General features: G+C 56.1%; 1 protein-coding gene across 1 annotated transcript; it reads right to left on the reverse strand.

The window, feature by feature from the left end:
- Positions 1-8,472: 8,472 nt before the first annotated feature.
- PROM2 (prominin 2) lies at positions 8,473-14,693 on the reverse strand. Its single transcript, XM_059831543.1, has 23 exons — positions 14,477-14,693; positions 14,212-14,261; positions 13,884-14,086; positions 13,661-13,781; positions 13,406-13,469; positions 13,231-13,320; positions 12,926-13,125; positions 12,765-12,839; positions 12,615-12,678; positions 12,339-12,498; positions 12,060-12,212; positions 11,580-11,703; positions 10,939-11,030; positions 10,769-10,853; positions 10,498-10,644; positions 10,307-10,378; positions 10,140-10,232; positions 9,975-10,028; positions 9,485-9,565; positions 9,208-9,276; positions 8,974-9,063; positions 8,651-8,757; positions 8,473-8,536 (listed from the first exon to the last, which is right to left on the reverse strand). Exons 1-23 carry the CDS (start codon positions 14,691-14,693, stop codon positions 8,473-8,475), a joined length of 2,475 nt encoding a protein of 824 aa, XP_059687526.1.
- Between the last annotated feature and the right edge of the window lie 2,955 nt (positions 14,694-17,648).

Raw genomic sequence — 17,648 nt, forward strand, 5'->3', positions numbered from 1 at the left:
ATCACGCTCAGCTCTTCCGGAAACCTCTTTAAAACCCTCCAAAGGCAAAAATAAGTGGAAATAAGTGCTGTGTTTGGAGGGTTAATGAATTGCATTTTGCAGAGCTTGGTTTATTTTCTGGTTTCACCACAGAATAGTCTCTTTTAAGTTAAAATGCTCTACTTTGGATTTTTCTTGGGAACCAGAAGTCTTGGTAATATTCGGCTCCTGCCTGGATGAGAGCAGAGAAAATGCAATTTGGGGAATAAACGGGAGCGCAGGGAAGGGAAGCCCTGGGAGCAGCTGCTTCCCAGCAAAAAGGAAAGATGCCACTCGGTCAGGCTGTTATTTTCCCACGTCAGTGTGTAATTAAAAAATTCAAGCCTTATTAGGGTATTTTGCATTTTCTTCTATGGCGAGGGCTTCGTTGCACGCATGGAGTAAAGCTACGCCGAGGCTCACAGCCCTGCAGACCTCAGGAGGGGCAGCTCCCCTCCGAGAGAAAAGAAATGTCATTTTTGGCCCATTTTTAGTAGAAGAAGGGGTTTTCCATGCGCTGTATAGAAATCTTTTCCTGCACCATTATTCTGTATTAAGCTTCACAAGAGGAAAGTGCAGCTCACGGATGGCGTTTCTCCTTTGCTCTTGGCAACCGTAAGTTTTCCTGTAAAAAGAAAAAAAAGAAAAAGACGAAAGGACTATATAATATTTTTGCCTTTTGCTGTGGATGGAAACAGGCCAGGAGGGAAAACTGGCCAGAGCGGGACATTAAATACACGCACTTCCAGAGTATCATCAGTTACGCAACCTGCCATGGTGGGGAGGAGAAGTCCCAGCGAGTCCCTCATCCTGGAGGCACGTAAGGGCACGAACAATGTGCCAGGAGAGGAACTGTTGAGGGGGAAAAGCAAGCAGCCCAAACTTTCCATGCAACATCTCGCACTGCTTCCAGGAGGGTTTTGGGGGTGTTTTTTTGGCCAAACGCAGCTCTGCTGCAAAGCCAGGGAGTGCAAAGCTGGCATGGAAAAAATAAATCAGTTTATGACTGCTCTAGTAAATGAGACTCATTGCAGCCATGATGCTGGGGAGGAGTTTGTATCCCGCGTTGATCTGCTTTCCTCACCGGTGATGTCTTTTTGCAACACGATCTACGGGCAGATGTGACTCACAGGCAAGTGGATCCTGCCGGCACCTGCCTGCTGGTGGGAGGCTCCAGTGAGGGACTGGTGAAAGGTGGTTTGGGGGAAGAAAGCAGCAAATAAGGCAAGTCTTTTCCTTGTTGTGTTTCAAAGAGAAAGCTAGATCCTTGAGGAAGCAGATTAGCCAAATAAATGTAATATGAATTTCTCTTCTGCAGGGAGCAGCAACTGAAGGATAAAATAGTGGAGGATGCACCCACCCTCCTTCTCTTTACTATTAGGCAACTGTCTTAAAAAGGTTATAAATGTTCATCCTGCTGCTACAATCTGATTAGGAGTGTAATAACCTCTGCTCATGTGCTAGCTGCTATTCCAGGCAGGGACAGGTAAGCTCCTTACGGATGGGACCCTCCCTGCCCGCAGGCTGATGCCTTCCCAGTGATGCGCCGCGTCTTTAGAAGATAACCTACACGGGACACAGCTCCCAAAAATGTGCCTTCGACCCCTCCCAGGGTTGGCGGCATCACCCAGGTGCGCTAGAAGGTAAAATAACAGCTTTTATTATTAAAAAAAAAAAAAAAAGCCTTTTTCGGAAATACTTTTTAATTTTGGACTAAGCATTGATAATAAAAGCGCTTTGAAGCGGGGGGGGGGAATCCAGTTTGAGTATTTGGGCTCCCCTGCTGCCAGCTGGATTAATTTATGGGAAATGGGAGAAGTCACGCTTGTTCGAGGAAGATGTTTGCTGTCCGATTTGGTTTCAGCCCAGCATTTGGTTTAAAAATAACTTGTCCCTGTGCCTTGGGAGCAGCCACTGCGGGACACGCCGGGTTTGTGCCGCCGGGCTGAACAATTCGCTGCTGTGTCTGGGAGAATGAGCGAGGGGAAGAGCCGTAATCCTTCGCAGAAAGGGCTCGTTATGTCCTTTCGTATCAATAAATCTCCTGTTTTTCGGACAGAGAAGGACAGCCCAGTGTTTGGGCTCTTTTAAAACACGATGCCCCTCCATAAAGCTGCAGGAACAAATACTTTCCCCGCGATGCTACAATCCAGTTTCCCATAAACTTCCCCGAGCTGTGCAGTACCCACCAGCTGGCTCCTTCGCAGGAAAAGCTGAATATCTGTGGGGTTTTTTCCTCCCAGCAGGGCTTGTAATATATGACTCACCGGAAGGTTTTCCTTTGCCTCTCGCCTATTTATTTTTAACTTGCAATCCCCTCGGAAGACTTTCCGAGATCGGAGCAGCGGCGTAAGCACGTTGCATGACATAACGTGGCTGCGCTGAGGTCACCTTCTTAAAAATAAACCGGGGCACACCCGGGATGGGCGAAGGCACTCCCATTTTCATCGGTTTTACATCAATCATCTGTGCCAGCCTCGGATCCCACTTCAGGGAATTGCTCCCATCCCGGAATGCGTCAGCTGTGTGCCGAGAGCTTGTAAGAGCGTGCCGAAATCCCGCTGATGTATTTAAATGTTGTCTTCTCCAAGCGGAGCCGTGGGCAGGAGCATCTTCTTTCGGAGGTGTGATGGGTGGAGGGATAACGCCGTGGTCCTTGGGGCTGCCTGTAGATTCCTGGCTGGGTTGCGCTGGGAAAGGGGCAGGAGAAATCAGTTTTCCCAGTGGGAAAAGGGGCTGGGGGGTGAGATGGGGAAAGCCGAACCCTAGGAAATAGAGGCAATTGTTTGATTTTTAATTAAAACAAAAATTCATGCAATAGACTGAACCAAGGACCAGGTTGGAGATGGAGAAATATTTAAAAGAACTGTTACATTTTTCTCTTAGCTATATGTTTTATATACAAAATTTTGGTCCAGGTCTTCGCCTTGTTTATTCATGTAAGAACGAATTGAGCTTTCGCACCCCGTGACCTGGTTTCTAACTCACATGCTCGGCGAGGATGAGATGATTAAACCCAACTCGCTCACAAAATAATCGTGCAAATCCTCTCAGCTGAGCCGGTGAGTACGTTTCCACCATGATTTTCCCCTCTCCCTCCCTTTAAAGAGTTCCCAGGGCCACAGCTGGCTTTGTGGGGTTTCATCCCCTTTTTCTCCAGGTGTAAATGAGAATAAGCAAAGATGAACTAGGCTTTGGAAACGTGTGCCCATGGGGGAAATCAGGACAGATTTTTAGCCGTTAGGGTTTTTTATCTACTGAAACAGTTTTCCGCATGATATGAACCTTTCCAACCATTTTGGAGCATCTTCCAGCTGGGATGTTGACCCAAGACCGCATATGACATAGTCCAAAGCTTTTCTTTCCCCTAAAGTAACAAATTAAAGACTCTTTATGAAGCTTATGCTGAGGATCAGGCTGACATTATACACCAGAGATATTATATAGCAAATATTCAGGCATTACATGCCAAATGTGCTCCATATGTTTAATTCTCTGCCCTTTTCTCTTGGAAGGGGAGCTGCTGATGGGGGAAAGCTTTACCATCGCCTGCGTGGGAGCAAGAACAAGCCAGTAATCGCCGTCTGGCATGAGGAAAAGCCCAGGGAGAGACAAGGCTGCTCTGAAGATGCTCAAGATGCTCATGCAGAGTTGTCATGGGCACGATGCTCTCTGGAGTCATCTCCATGGCTACCTCGGCGCCGAGCGGAGGGGATGCAAGCAATGTAGGAATGGTGTCGGTAGCTTAAATGCTGCATGCTTTCTCTCGGCTGGTGTAAATAAGTAATGCCTGGGATCATCCAAGAGCTTTATCTCCAGGGGTGACGGCTGGTTTTTAGCCGGAGCTTGAAGGCAGCTGAGATTGCAAATGTTTTTCTTTATGAAAAACTGAGATTTGTAGCATCTCCCCTAAGGTATTTCTACGGTGGATGCACTGGACAAGTGCATGATGTACTCAGATGAAGCTCAGGTTTTTTTACTCGCCCTTAGCCAATGCGATTGAAAAACCCAGGTGATATTCCTGCTTCTGACCCAAGATTATGCTATGGGAATGGCTACCCTGAGAAATAAAGCTGTGGATAGACAAGGAAGTTGAACTTTGACTGGGGTCTGAAGAAGGAAGCATTTTAAAATGCGTTTTTTTCCCCCAGCTAGCAATATTCTTTGTAAACAACAGCAAAGGTTATGCAAAACAGGAACATCTAGTTAATATAGTCTGGAGCTGAGATGTGCTAGCTTTAGGGACTGAGCAGAGATGGCCAGAGCCGACAACTCCCCTAAAGGATTTCTCCTTAATTTTATCTCCTTAACTTTTCCAAAGCAACTCCCAACGCAGTGCAAACGCCGTGGCTTGCAGCCTGTGTGGAGAAAGCCGGGACAATAAAAGTCATGTTAAATCTGTGCAGAGGGCTTGACTTAAAAGGGAAGAGGCCCACGGGCTTTTCAGGGCTTGGGGTTGCCGCGATATCCGTGCCACCAAGAGCAAAAAACCAGAGGTGTCAAGCACAGGCTGCAAAGCCTTTTATCTAGGAATGCTTTGAGAGGACGGAGGAAAATCATTTATAAATGATGAACATAAACCTCGCTATGAGCCCACGTGCGGGAGCAGCGCCAGAGGACAAACCCCAGCTTGGGCAACGACGTTTTGCTCCAGTGATGGGCAAAGAGATTTTTGTTCTCTCTACAATTATCCATAAAGCTGCGTCTGCTTGAACTACGCAACTCTAACGTGCTCTTTTCCCAGCAGCTCCAGTGACCTTGGCCCCTGGCTTGTTTTTCAGCGCATTTCTCAGCAAGCCCAGAGGGACTCTGGGGAGGGAATAATGATCAAAGTACTGAAACCGGAGGAAATTAGTTTTGCATTTACAACAGCAGGTCAGGACTGGCTGTTTATCCTGAGGAGGGGGGGACCGAGCAAAGCATTCACACCAGGCTCAGTGCAAGGAGGCTTCCTGTAAGCAAAGCCCCATCCGCAGCTGTTAAATAGCAAATAATAATTAGCACTAATAATACAACAGAGTTTATTTTTCCCAGGGTGTTTTCTTGTCCATATTCTGGGCTGAAACATCTGTGCCGTCCAAAATATTTTTGTGGTATCAATGATCCACGGAGTTTGTCATGTTAAAAATAAAGGAGCAAAGCCTCTGGGACTTGATTTCTCACAAAGCCTAGCCTATTTGGGAGCTTGGGTTATTCTGCTAAGGATTTGTTAGGTCATCCGTTGCTCAAAAAAAAGGAAATTTTGATATAATTACATCAACTCCTCGGCTGAGATTAAATGAAATAATGCTAAGAATTGGTCTTATTGCTCCCTCACTAATCGCTGGAGCTCTCCTGCACAAATAAAATGAACATTGTGGGAACTGGGATGGGATTGAAGTTTTGACCAACTCTTCAGGGCAGCTGTTTTGTATCTAAGCTTTCTGAGCTCTTTTCAGGGGATGATGAGAAAAACAGACGGAAGAGGTCGCGGATCCTTTTTCTGGAAAGAAAAGGAGCTTGACGTTCCTTGAAAAATGGGGAAGGAAAAAAAAAGGGAAATGAAATAACAATAGTAAACCTGGATACTACTTTAATTCTAGAAATAGGCTGATTCTGGCAGAATTGGCTGCAAGCACTTTTCCTGTATTTCTCCTTAGTTCCGGGAATAGAGAAGAGAGATTTATGTCGTGAAATAGGTGTTGGTGGGGAACCGCACCTGGGCTGAGCAGAGCTCCCGGCTCTCTGCCGCAGACCCAACCCAGCGAGGGAAAGCCAACAATGCTGCTGCCCTCCAGCCCTTTGAATTATTGATCTTATATATATTAATTATAGACACTTCTCGGGGTCAGTATGTAGAGCATGAGGAAGGTGTGCTGGGTGAGGTGTCGCAGGAGTTGAATTTCAAGAGAGGAGGATTTGAGAAGGGAAGTGGTTTTATCAACACCAGTTTAGTGAAGTCCTTCTAAGTGCACAGAACACGGATCTCAGACAAACTGAGATAGCAAAAAAAACCTCTGGTGGAGGAGATACCCACTTTTCGTAAAAAAACCCCCACATTCAGGAGCTGGAAATGAGCTAATTTCAGTCTTTAATTTATCAATACGAATAATCAGGCAGAGGGAAGGTGTGTAGGCCTATGTGAGGGGTACCCTTTGGGGAGGGACTGGAGGTTAATCCTAAACCATGACCGTGCTTTGGGTGAGGAATCATTATCCAGCTATGTCCTCTTTTTTTTTTTTTCTAAAAAATAAAGTGCCCTCCAGTTGGTTTAGGACAATTTTCTGGATTATTCGTTGGTGATTTACTATTAACTCAGAGATGCAACTGCTCACATTTTTAACCCATCTACCTCCCAGGCAGGGAACAGAGATATGGCAGTGGTGACCACACATATTTATAATACGCATCTATTTTGGGGTGAATTCCTCTGTTATTCATTGCTTAGCCGTGTGCTTATCTGTTATTTATTGTGACCCAGCTACCAGAAATAACTTTAGGAAGAAGAGCCAGCTGAATTCGGCTCGTTTGTTTGCAAACCTGTATCATTTTTTAATCAATGGATCAGCTAAACAAATATTACTGCGTTTATGTTACTTACCGTTTAAAGTAGGTAATCCCTTTGCTCTTCTGCACCACATAGTGGGTATTATTTTATTTAAAACATAGTACTAGTGCTGAGAGGGGCTTATAAAAAGGAGGCAGACCTTTCCCTTTTAATTATCTCAGAATTTTATGATTGTAAGCCTTCAAAATATACCCAGCTGGGAGCAGAAGAGTCGTGGACATATTTTCTAATTGAACCCCAGGCATCAACACCACTTCTCCACACCCCTGCCCCTCCCCACCACCAACCTTCCTCTGACCACAAAATACTCCATTTTTAAAGCTGATTTTTGCAGTTGGCACCGCTGGATAGTTTCCAGATGGGCCGAGGACATCCCTGGGCATGGGGGTTCCTGCAGAAAGCCTCCCTTGGGCTTCAGCTCCCCAAATCCCTTTTGCAAAAAAGCCTTTGCAATGCTGACCTCTTCAGGCAAATACTGCATAAAACCAGCTGGCTCTAGGCAGCAATAACCTAAATAATGCATGAAACAGGTATTTTACGCATTATTGCTGGCTGTGGGTAGCAATAGCCTTTTAATAATACATAAAAATAGGGTATTTCTCTGTTGGTTAGCGAGCGGAGACTATTTTGGTGAGGGAAATACTGGGAAATCCTGGTTCGCTTGGAAGGGGCTGATCTGCTAACTCCTTTACGGGCTCTGTAAATAATTTGCAGGTTGGACAAAGCCCTTTGAAATCAGGGGATGAAGGATATGAATGAAAAGCAGGCATTTCACGCCGTAAAGCCATCGATGCTATGAACTGGGAGTCAAAAGCCCTGCCTGGGCTTCTTGGGGGGGGGGGAAGCCAGAAACTACCTGCAGTATATCCCCCCTTAACCTGCAGCTTTGCCCCTGAGACCCCACCTCTAATTAAGCTCTAATTAACAGCACCAGGAGGGCCCCCAGCCCTGTGGTGGGAGGTTATGTGTGCTGGGTCTCTGGGGGGACTGGAGATGGGGGTCCTGTGGGCCCAGACCCGCTAGCTGGGCCCTGGCCCCGCCGCCTCCTCAGGGCCCGGCCTCGGCGCTCCCCCCGGCCCCACAGTCCCTCCAGCCGCCGCCTCCCCTCAGCCCCCGCGGGCCTGGAGCCCACCCGACCCCGCCGGCCCCTCAGCCGCCACCCCGGGGCCTCCCCCGGGGCCTCCTCAGTCTCCCCGCGCCCACTGCGGCCCTGGCCCCGGAGCCCCCTCGGCCGCGGCCTTGCCCCCGCCGCGGGAAGGCTCGGCCAGGCCTGGCACGGCCCACGGGACAGGTCCCGGGCCCCGGCCCCGGCTCTCGCTCCGAGCCCGGTGCCCTCGAGGCCTCCTGCGGGAGCGGGTGCGGCGGGCCGGGCCTGCTCCCTCTCGGGGCTGCCACGCACCGCCCGGGCCCGAACGGGTTCCCTGTGGAAAACGGGGGAGGTGGTGGCGGCGAAACAAAGCAGGCGGTGGCGGGTTTGGCTGGGGAGGACTTTAATGTGCCCCTGCCCGGGGGTCCCGGGTGTGGGGAAGCGTCGTGGGGCAGCAGGCGGGCGTCCTTCCCTGAGGGGTCTGCGAGGGGTATGCCAGTGGTTAGCAAGAGCTGCGGGGAGCCTTCCCCTGCGCCCTGGATCAGCGGGGCGCTGGGAGCGTCCCTGACGGGTGCTCGGACCCTGAAGGTGGCCGAGGAAGAGACATCGGAGAGATACGGAGCCCCATGGCACATGGAGATGAGTGCCCCGTGCCCACGAAGGATGCTCAGACCCCAAAGGACACCGAGGAAGAGATGTCAGAGGGACCCGGAGCCCTGCGAGACATCGGAGGGACCCGAAGCCCTGCAGTGCTTGGGCACAAGTTTGATGGGAGCTCCTGGGGCGTAGGACACGCCACCGTGCTGGGCAGACTCCCATCCTAGAGCTTGAGTGCCGTGACACGGGGGATGTGGAAGGGACAGGTCTCCTCTGACCCTGTAGAGCTGCAGAAGGAGAAGGAGAAAACATCGGGGGGGTGGAGGAGGAGCTCGCATCTCCCCTCCCTGAGTCCTCCCACCCCAGGCAGCCCACCTGCCCACTCCTTGCCCACAGCTTACATGAGCCGGTTGCGGATGGGGCGGAAGTGTTTGGTGAGCCTGACGGCGAAGATGATGTTGGGGATGAGGAAGAAGGTGCAGCATCCCAGGCTGAACCAGAAAGCGTTCTGCAAGGAGAGAGCACGGGGGTCCCCGCTGAGCTGCGTGGGGAGAGGCAGCCCCCAGGCTCTGGAGGGATTTGGGGAAGCCTTGTGTTGGCTGGTCCTGGTGGTGTGGGGGTGTCAGCCCCAGCAGCCCCCAATTTGTGCTGGTTGGTGGTGGGATGCTGCACCAGGGCCGGTACCCGCCGGACCCCCGTGGACGGACTGGGACAGGATCCTTACCCAGGGGTCGGCGATGCGGTCACACAGGATCACCCGCCCGTTGTCCAGGGCTGTGGCGAGTGGCTGGCACGAAGCCACATCCTCCCTCAGCTGGAACAAGAAGTGGACACAAGGCATAAATCCACTCCTGTCTCAGGGGGATGCATTTTGCTGCCTCGGCTCGGGGCTTGCATGCAGCATCCATGGGGGCTCCTGACCCCAAAGAATCCCTTTGCGGCAAAGGTGAGCACCTACCGTCTGCCCAACCCAGTTCAGGTACTGCGCGAAGTACCGCAGCTCCTTCCTCGTGAAGCAACCAATCTCCTGGGCAGAGGGAAGGCAGCATGGAGGGCAAGCGCTGTACTTCCCAGCCTGAATCCAGCCCGCTCCTACCAGCTCTGGGCTAATGTCAGGCTTGGAAAAGAGGGCTGGAGGCTTCAGGTGCCCCTTCCCCTCTTGCAGTGTCCGGTTCTCTTTTGTCCTGGCCGTGGGAAATTTGTACCCCCTGAGGGCTAACCCAGCCCCAGCTTACCTGCCGGAGGATCTGCTGGGCTTGCACAGGCAGCCGCGCTTCCACCGAGGATGTGGTGGCCAGTGTTGTCTTCACCCGTTCCTGGGGAAGCACAGGAAGGGCAGAGCATCCTTAGAGAACCGATCAGCAGGATGGGTGTCCCGGGGGCACTGGGAGCAGGGCGTGCAGCACCTTGCACGTGCTGAGCTTCGCATTGGGTCTTGTTGCCAGGGGGCAGGAAAAGGGATGTGCCCAAGCAGAGAAACCCCCTTGCATGGAGCGGGCGAAATTAAATGCCCTGGGACAGCTCTGCTGGGGATGCTGAAATGCCCTGAGTGCTGCAGGGGGATTTCTGATTTGCAGCGGCAAATCTAATCACTAAAGGAGACCGATTCTCCTCAGATGGCATCTTTGCTCTCTGTCACCCTGTCCCTGGCTTTTTGGGGCCTTGGCAGGCGGGACCCATAGGGCACCATGTATTTTTTGGAGCTGAAAGAAAACGTGCAAGTACCTGGAGGTGTGGTGCCAAGCGGGAGAGGAACTGGACGCTTTCCCCCAGCTTTGCCTGTGGGACAGGGAGGTGAGAAGGATGCAAAAGCCCCGTTGCCCCTTTCACGGGGACACCACTAGGCTAACGCTGGCAGCACCACGAGCCACCAGCCCGGCATGGACTCACCACCAAAGCCTCCTGCGATTGCACCGTGGAGTTTTGCATCTGCCACAGGGCCCGGGCCTCGGCGGCCAGCCGCCCCGCCACTGTGCCGTTCCTCTGTGGGGGGACAGCAGGGTGAGCCCATCCCCGGGGGTATGCAGGCAGCCCCTGCCGCCCGCCCCGCCGCTCACCTGCATTTTCTGCAGCCCCTCGAGGCTCCTTGCCAAGCCAGGGAGGCTGGTCTGCACCACGGGGTTTTTCATCTGGGGAAAGATGGAGTTGGCAGCTGCCTGCAATCCAACCCTGGAAGCCGGCTCCAGCATGGCTGGGCCGCATGCTGCCTGCTGCAGCAGGGACCAGCTCCGCGCCAGAATCCCCTCACCTCCTCCTGGAAGCGCCCGTAGTCCACCTCGTCCACGCCGCTGCGGGCAAAGGTCTCCAGGTCCTGCCTGCCCTCGCTGCGGAGGAGCCGCACGTCACCCAGACGCGCTGTGAAGTCACCCAGGCGTTTTTGGAAATCAGCTGTGTACTGCAGGGGCGAGATGCGAGGGATGCCGCGGGTTTGGGGCCAGGCACCTCCATCCCAGTAACCCCAGTAAAGCTCATGCATCCTCACACCATTACCAGAAGCTCTGGCTGCAGCCAGCCCTCACCTTGGGGGTTTTTAGATGCTCATCCAGGTCGTAGGACCTGTCAAGCTGCAGCACCTCCCACAGCCCCGCGCCATTCTTGCACTCCCTGAAAGGCAAAGGGATGTTGGCGGTGCAACCCCAAATTAGCCCTCCAATGTATAGGGGCAGAGGTGGGCTCCTGCGGCACCCACCGGTATGCAGCGCTGAGGTTGGAGTCCCTCCTGAGATTGAGCTGGTGGGTGAGGTTCATGGATGGAGGCAGGTTCCCGGGGGTGTCGATGAACTGGGCCAAACAGGAGAAAAAAAGATCAGGGTCATGCACAGGCATTCCCAGCAACAATTTTGGGGGTGCTCTGCCCTCATGGGTGGATCCTGGGGTACCCCATCCCAGCCAGAGCTAATCTTGCCTTTATTTGTACGATCCCCATTGCAGAGCCTCATCAGACGGTGTTTGGAGGGAAAGCAGTGGACAGCCCCATGCAGGGACCTGCCTGCATCTGCATGGCCACGGGACAAGCCCTGATCCCATTCCCAACCCTGTTCCCAGCCCTGTCGCAGTGTGCCACCGGCCCTGAGCACCCCAGGGATCCCCAAATGACCAGAGGACAGGGGTCCTGCAGGTTGGAGCATCGTCACCTCGAGCAAATTAACAGCACAAGGGTAATTCCCCACTGCTGATGCAAATCCAAGGACCTAATCCTAAACTTAATCTTCTGGTTTAGGATGGAGCTTTTCCGGATGGCTTTAAGGGGAGGATGCAGAGTGTTTGGAGGCGTTTTGGTGCATGCAAGCAGAGACTTATGGGGTGATGGGTGGATGCATGGCCACCCACCTTATAAATCTCCTGGTTGACCCAATTCCTGCAAACCAGCGTCTGGATGTTGCCCCCAACCAGGAAGGTGGCGAAAACCAGGAGGATGAGGAGCCAGGAGAACAGGAAAGCCAGGCCCACGCCACTGAAAGAGGGAGAGGAGGCGCCGGCGACAGCTTTGCAGACCCGAGCGGGCAGAAATGCTTGTGGGGACCTGCCCGGCCGGCTGCAGCCCCGCGGCTCCCTCCTGCGCCCGGGCACGCCGGCCTGCCTGGGAAGGCCCGCGGGAGCGGGGTGTGCCGGGCAGCGGGGCCGGGGTGCGGGAGCTGTCAGCTCCCAGGAAGGAGCGGCTTCTCCCAACCCCACCGGCGCAGGCGGCGGCTTCAAAAGCTTTTCCGCTCGGCCAACTCCCAGTCCCTCCCTTGGCTTTGCCCCTCTATTTTATGGGGGGGGGGGGGGGGAGATGGCAACAGCCCTCCCAGCACCCAGAGAGATGCTTACACCAGGAGAAACTTGGCACCAGCTTCTCCTCTGCACTCGTAGTCGCTCGGGTCCTCCCGCTTGGAGAGCCCATACGCCCCCAGGGCCATCCCTGTCACGTTGCAGGCGAGGATGAGGAGGATGATGGAGCACAGCACTGTGCCCGCGATCCACCTGGAGGAAAGAGCAGCAAGGCACGGCCTTGAGATATGGGGCTGATGCACCAGCTGGGGCTTGGAGGGGGGCTCAGCACCCATCTCTGCCGCACACCCGGCACCCCTTAATGCTCCCCGGTGTCACCTGTACTGCTCGAAGCGCTCCACCTCCTGGAGGTACGGCTGGCTCCTGTCCTCCGCCTTCACCAGGGCTTCGCTGACGGGCCGGGTGTAGTCGGGGAGGGGGAAGCTGTTGGCAATGGACTGCACCTTCTCTGTCGTGCGGGCCATCTCGTCACGCAGATCTGCGGGGCCAAGGTCATGCTGGAGGGGCGGATGGTCCTCGCATCCCACCCTGTGTCCCCAAATTGGGATTTGCCCCATGAAGGGTGTCCACACTCGGTCTGGCCAACCCACTCACCCTGGATGACCTGCGCCATCCTCTCCACGGCCAGCTCTGGGATGGAGTTGAAGGTGCCGTTGCCCTGCGTGGAAAGAGGGGGTGCTGAGCATCTCCGCTGAGGCTGCACGTGGGTGCCAGACCCCCCCGCTGCACCCCGACCCTCCCAACCTGGCGAATCATCTCCGCAAAGTCGCTTCGGGGCAGGCCGGCCAGTGCCTTCAAAACCTTCTCCACCGATGGCACCTTGGGGTGGAAGAAGCAACCTGTGAGCCTTGGGGCTGCCAGAGGGGTAGTGGTGGTGATGGTGGGGGACCAGCACCCCATCCCACCTTGCCATAGTCAGCACCCAGCTCCAGGCTCTGTGCCCTGCCCAGGACGCTGGCGCAGGAGGTGCAGCGCGGGTCATCCAGCAGCGCGACCACGTGCTGACGCCGTTCCCGCAGCGCTGGCTCCAGCTCGGCCCGTGCCGATGCCAGCGCCCGCACCGTCTTGTCGAGAATCTGTAAATGGTGCAGCGAGGTCTGTAGGTCTTAAAGAGAAAGCCCAGGGCTAGTTCACGCTGCTCCGCTCGGCCGCTCCGGCTCTCTGGTGAGGCTTCGGCACCAGCCCCGGGGAGAGCTGCGCTCGGCCGTACCTCCAGCCCTGTCCTGCAGGTCCGCCAGTGCCGCGTAGGTCATCGCCTTCAGCTGCACGTGGATGGAGAGCCCCACGCTCCGGCTGAGCCCTGCAAGGCATCAGGCACCCCATCAGCATCTCATCCCAGTGGGAAGCTCAGGATGGGGCCTGGCGGTGCCCGGCGCAGTGCTTACCACCCAGGTCGGAGATTATCTGCTGTCGGGGCACCTCAAACTGGTCTACCACCATCTGCACCCCCTACCAGGAGAGAGGAGCTGGTCGGCCGGGGGTAGCAGCCGCCAGGAGGGGAGAAAGCCCCACGTTGCCATTCAAAATACATTTTTAATGCCGCTGCGCCACCTCCTCTCGCCTCCCAAACTACTCTGTGAGGAAAACGCGGCCATCCCTGGGCTGCACCCCATGCCGGGGGAGGCCGCTCGGGGACCCACCTGGGGGACGTTGGCGATGTGCTGCCGCAGGGTGCGCAGGGTGGCCGGCACGGCCCCCAGCCCCGGCTCCATCTGCCCCTTCACCCGCTGGCTGGTGACAAAGGCGCAGATGACGCTCGTCCTGCCGGGGACAAGCAGGGGGTGACGGGGCTGCCCGGTAGAGCCTCCCAGCCCTGTCCCAATGGGATATGGTTCCCCCCACCCTGGGGTGAGGGGTACTCACAGGATGACGAGGGAGGTGAGGGACAGGCAGGCGAGCAGGCAGTGGCGGCGACAGCCCAGCGAGCGTCGGTGGGCACGCAGGCGGCCCCCGCACCGCCGGCGGCTCCGGCAGTAGCAGAAGCACATCCCAGCTACCGGCACGGCTACGGTGAAGAGCAAAGCCACTGCGGCGCAGACGATGTAGCCCAGCTCATACTGCACCACCTACATGACGGGAGAACCCAGTCAGCACTGAGGCACCCAGCTTTTGGGGTGCTACGTGTGCCCAGGTGCCCCGTCCCAGGTGGGCGCCATCCATGTGCGATCCCCCACCCCACGTCCCGGCTCACCTGCGACGTCCGCACCGAGCCGGGGTCGTTCAGTGCCGCCCTGAGCAGCTCTGCAAAAGAAACCACGGCACTGGTAAAAGAGGTCCCACCCGATACACCTCCAACCCTCCCCGGGCAGCAGGGCCAGGATGGAGGCAGCATCCCCCTCCGTGAAGCGGCTCAGACCCCACGGAGCCACTCCGGATACAGGGGTTGCAGCCAGCAAAACCCCCGTGGTCCCGGCACCTGTGGCAGTGGGGTCCCGGCTCCCCGGCTCAGGGCTCACCTGTGGGCAGGGGGTTTTGCTGGATGAGGTCCAGGCAGCGCCGGATGAGGCCATAGAGGGGATCGAGCGAGCTGGGTACCCGGTGCAGCGCCGGCACACGAATCTCGGCATGCCTGTCGGTGAAGCGGAGGACGCCGCCAGGCCCGGCGATGTGGCATTGCTGGGTGCCAGCGGGACGCAGCAGCGCCCAAGCCAGCAGCAACCCGGCCACCCGCATGGCTTCGGCGGCGAGGAGAGAGCCGGGGGGGCTCTGTCAGCCTGCAAGCGGGCAGAGAGGCATGCCCGGCCCTGGATGGCTCTCTCCGGCTCAGCTCGCTGCTCCGGGAAACCTGCCTGACGGGTCGGCCGCCGTGCAAAGCCCAGACGCTGCCGTGGCTTGTTCCCCCGACGGGCTCCCCGGGGCGGCTGGGCTTGGCGGGGCTGCGTGGAGGCGTCTCCCAAACCATCCCAGGCCTGTTTCACAACCCCCGGCATCCCTGAGTCACCGCCGTGGGGTCCCCACGGTCAAGGCCGTTCCCAGAAAGGGTGGTAAAGGTCCCCCGAGTTTTTGGGGAGAGGGCCAGGTGGCTGGGAACCCCCTATACTCGGGCTGGAGGGTGCTTGTCCCCACCGCAGCCGCCTTGGAAGGAGGGATCTGGGATTTGGGCATCGCTTGGTGGGTGGAAAAGCCCTTGTGGGAGGATCCACGTCTGCAGAGGGGTCCCCACGGGGCAGGATCGCCCTTGGCAAAAGTATCCCAAGCCCTGGGGCAGCACCGCGAGCAATGGGCTGGGAAGGAGAAGGGAAAACGGGGAACACGCAGAGATGGATGGCGATGCCTGCTTGCCGGCCAGGTGTGAGATGAGTTTTTCCAGTCTCAGCCGGTCCCTGCCTCACACCCTGAGGCAGCCACGGCTCCTTCCCAGGGCCGGATCCTGCTCGCCAGCATGGGCCGAGCGCTAATTACAGGGTTGGCTGGAAATGAGGGAGGTTCAACCTGATTTCCCCGGCGCGGGGGGAGCAGCCCCCGTGCGCTCAGACGGCCGCGGGGCACCCCGAGAGCTGGGCCCCCTGCTCGGCCGGGCAAGTCGAGCCGGCCCTTCCCCGCCACCAGCTGCTGACGCCTCCGTTTTCCCGGCGTTGATGCTAATCCATGTGGGTTTTTTCCCTCTGGAAAAGGGGCTTTTCTCCCAGCTGGAAAGGCTGGCAGCATCTTTCCAGGCTGGGCACAGGGTGCTGCTCCCCACCACCCTCTTGGGAATGAGATGCCACGGACTGGAAAATCCTGCTCTGGCTTGGCTGAGACCTCGTCCCGGGACAAAACTCCCAGGGCCAGGAAAGTGTGGAGTCTGAAGAGCCATTACGTGCACGGTACATATATATATGTGTATATGTCTGCGTATGGCAAAGGAGCCCCGGCTGCTCACGCTGGTACCGGGGCGGTGATGGTGATGCCGGTGGTGGTTTCCCATCCCCATGATGATTTCCCATCCCCACAAAGGTTTCCCATGCCAACAATTTCCCATCCCAACTGTGGTATTTTTTTGGGGAGGTGATTTTCATGTCCGAGGGGAAGGGATGGGGCCGGCAGCGGTGACCCTGCGATGCCGACACGTGTGTGCTGCCTGGTCCTGCCCCGGTGGTGGGGATGGAGGGGGTTTTGGGGTACATTTGGGTTGGTTTTGTCCTTCCTCTCTCTGTCCCGAGGGGCAACTGCTGCTCCCAACTGCGGTTGAACCACCGGTACTGTGTGGCCATGATGGGGAGCCCGTGGGTGGCCCTTTGTGGGGGTCCCCAGGTGGGGGTTGCTTCTCGTGGGATGGGGGATGCTGGTACTGGGGGTGATGGTACTGGGGACGTCAGTACCAGGGTGGGGTAGAGATGCTGGTACCGGGGATGCTGGTGTCAGGTTGGGGTAAGGATGCTGGTACTGGGAGTGCTGGTACCAGCATGGGGTGGGGGTGCTGGTACTGGGGATGCTGGTACCAAGGCAGGGATGCTGGTACCAGTGCTGGCGCAAGGTGGGGATGGAGCAGGTACTGGGGCTTTGATGCTGGTGCTGGGGTGAACCAGGGTGACGGTGCTGGAACTGGGACAGTGAGGCTGGTACTGGGGCAGTGATACTGGTTCTGGTATTGGGAAGGTGATGCTGATACTGGGGTAGTGATACTGGTTCTGGTACTGGGACAGTGACACTGGTGCTGGGGCAGTGATACTGGTTCTGGTACTGGGAAGGTGATGCTGGTACTGGGGCAGTGATACTGGTTCTGGTACTGGGAAGGTGATTCTGGTGCTGGGGCGGTGACACTGGTTCTGGTACTGGGAAGGTGATGCTGGTGCTGGGGCAGTGATACTGGTTCTGGTACTGGGAAGGTGATGCTGGTGCTGGGGCAGTGACACTGGTTCTGGTACTGGGACAGTGACACGTGCTGGGGCAGTGATACTGGTTCTGGTACTGGGAAGGTGATGCTGGTACTGGGGCAGTGATACTGGTTCTGGTACTGGGAAGGTGATGGTGGTACTGGGGCAGTGATACTGGTTCTGGTACTGGGAAGGTGATTCTGGTGCTGGGGCAGTGATACTGGTTCTGGTACTGGGAAGGTGATGCTGGTGCTGGGGCAGTGATACTGGTTCTGGTACTGGGAAGGTGATGCTGGTGCTGGGGCAGTGACACTGGTTCTGGTACTGGGAAGGTGATGCTGGTGCTGGGGCGGTGACACTGGTTCTGGTACTAGGAAGGTGACGGTGGTGCTGGGGCGGTGACACTGGTTCTGGTACTGGGAAGGTGACGGTGGTGCTGGGGCGGTGACACTGGTTCTGGTACTGGGAAGGTGATGCTGGTGCTGGGGCAGTGACACTGGTTCTGGTACTGGGAAGGTGACGGTGGTGCTGGGGCGGTGACACTGGTTCTGGTACTGGGAAGGTGACGGTGGTGCTGGGGCGGTGACACTGGTTCTGGTACTGGGAAGGTGACGGTGGTGCTGGAGCGGTGACACTGGTTCTGGTACTGGGAAGGTGATGCTGGTGCTGGGGCGGTGACACTGGTTCTGGTACTGGGAAGGTGATGCTGGTGCTGGGGCAGTGATACTGGTTCTGGTACTGGGAAGGTGATGCTGGTGCTGGGGCAGTGACACTGGTTCTGGTACTGGGAAGGTGATGCTGGTACTGGGGCAGTGATACTGGTTCTGGTACT

Source organism: Gavia stellata, chromosome 31, assembly GCF_030936135.1.
Source record: "Gavia stellata isolate bGavSte3 chromosome 31, bGavSte3.hap2, whole genome shotgun sequence".
Lineage (NCBI taxonomy): Eukaryota > Metazoa > Chordata > Aves > Gaviiformes > Gaviidae > Gavia > Gavia stellata.

What these genes read in the sequence shown, in the direction of transcription:
- PROM2 (XM_059831543.1), bottom strand. Translation starts at nt 14,693, where the DNA reads ATGCGGGTGGCCGGGTTGCTGCTGGCTTGGGCGCTGCTGCGTCCCGCT. An exon ending in GCTCGGTGCGGACGTCGCAG is followed by an intron (nt 14,087 to 14,211) that starts GTGAGCCGGGAC and finishes CCCGTCATGTAG; the next exon opens with GTGGTGCAGTATGAGCTGGG. An exon ending in GATAATCTCCGACCTGGGTG is followed by an intron (nt 13,321 to 13,405) that starts GTAAGCACTGCG and finishes GATGCCTTGCAG; the next exon opens with GGCTCAGCCGGAGCGTGGGG.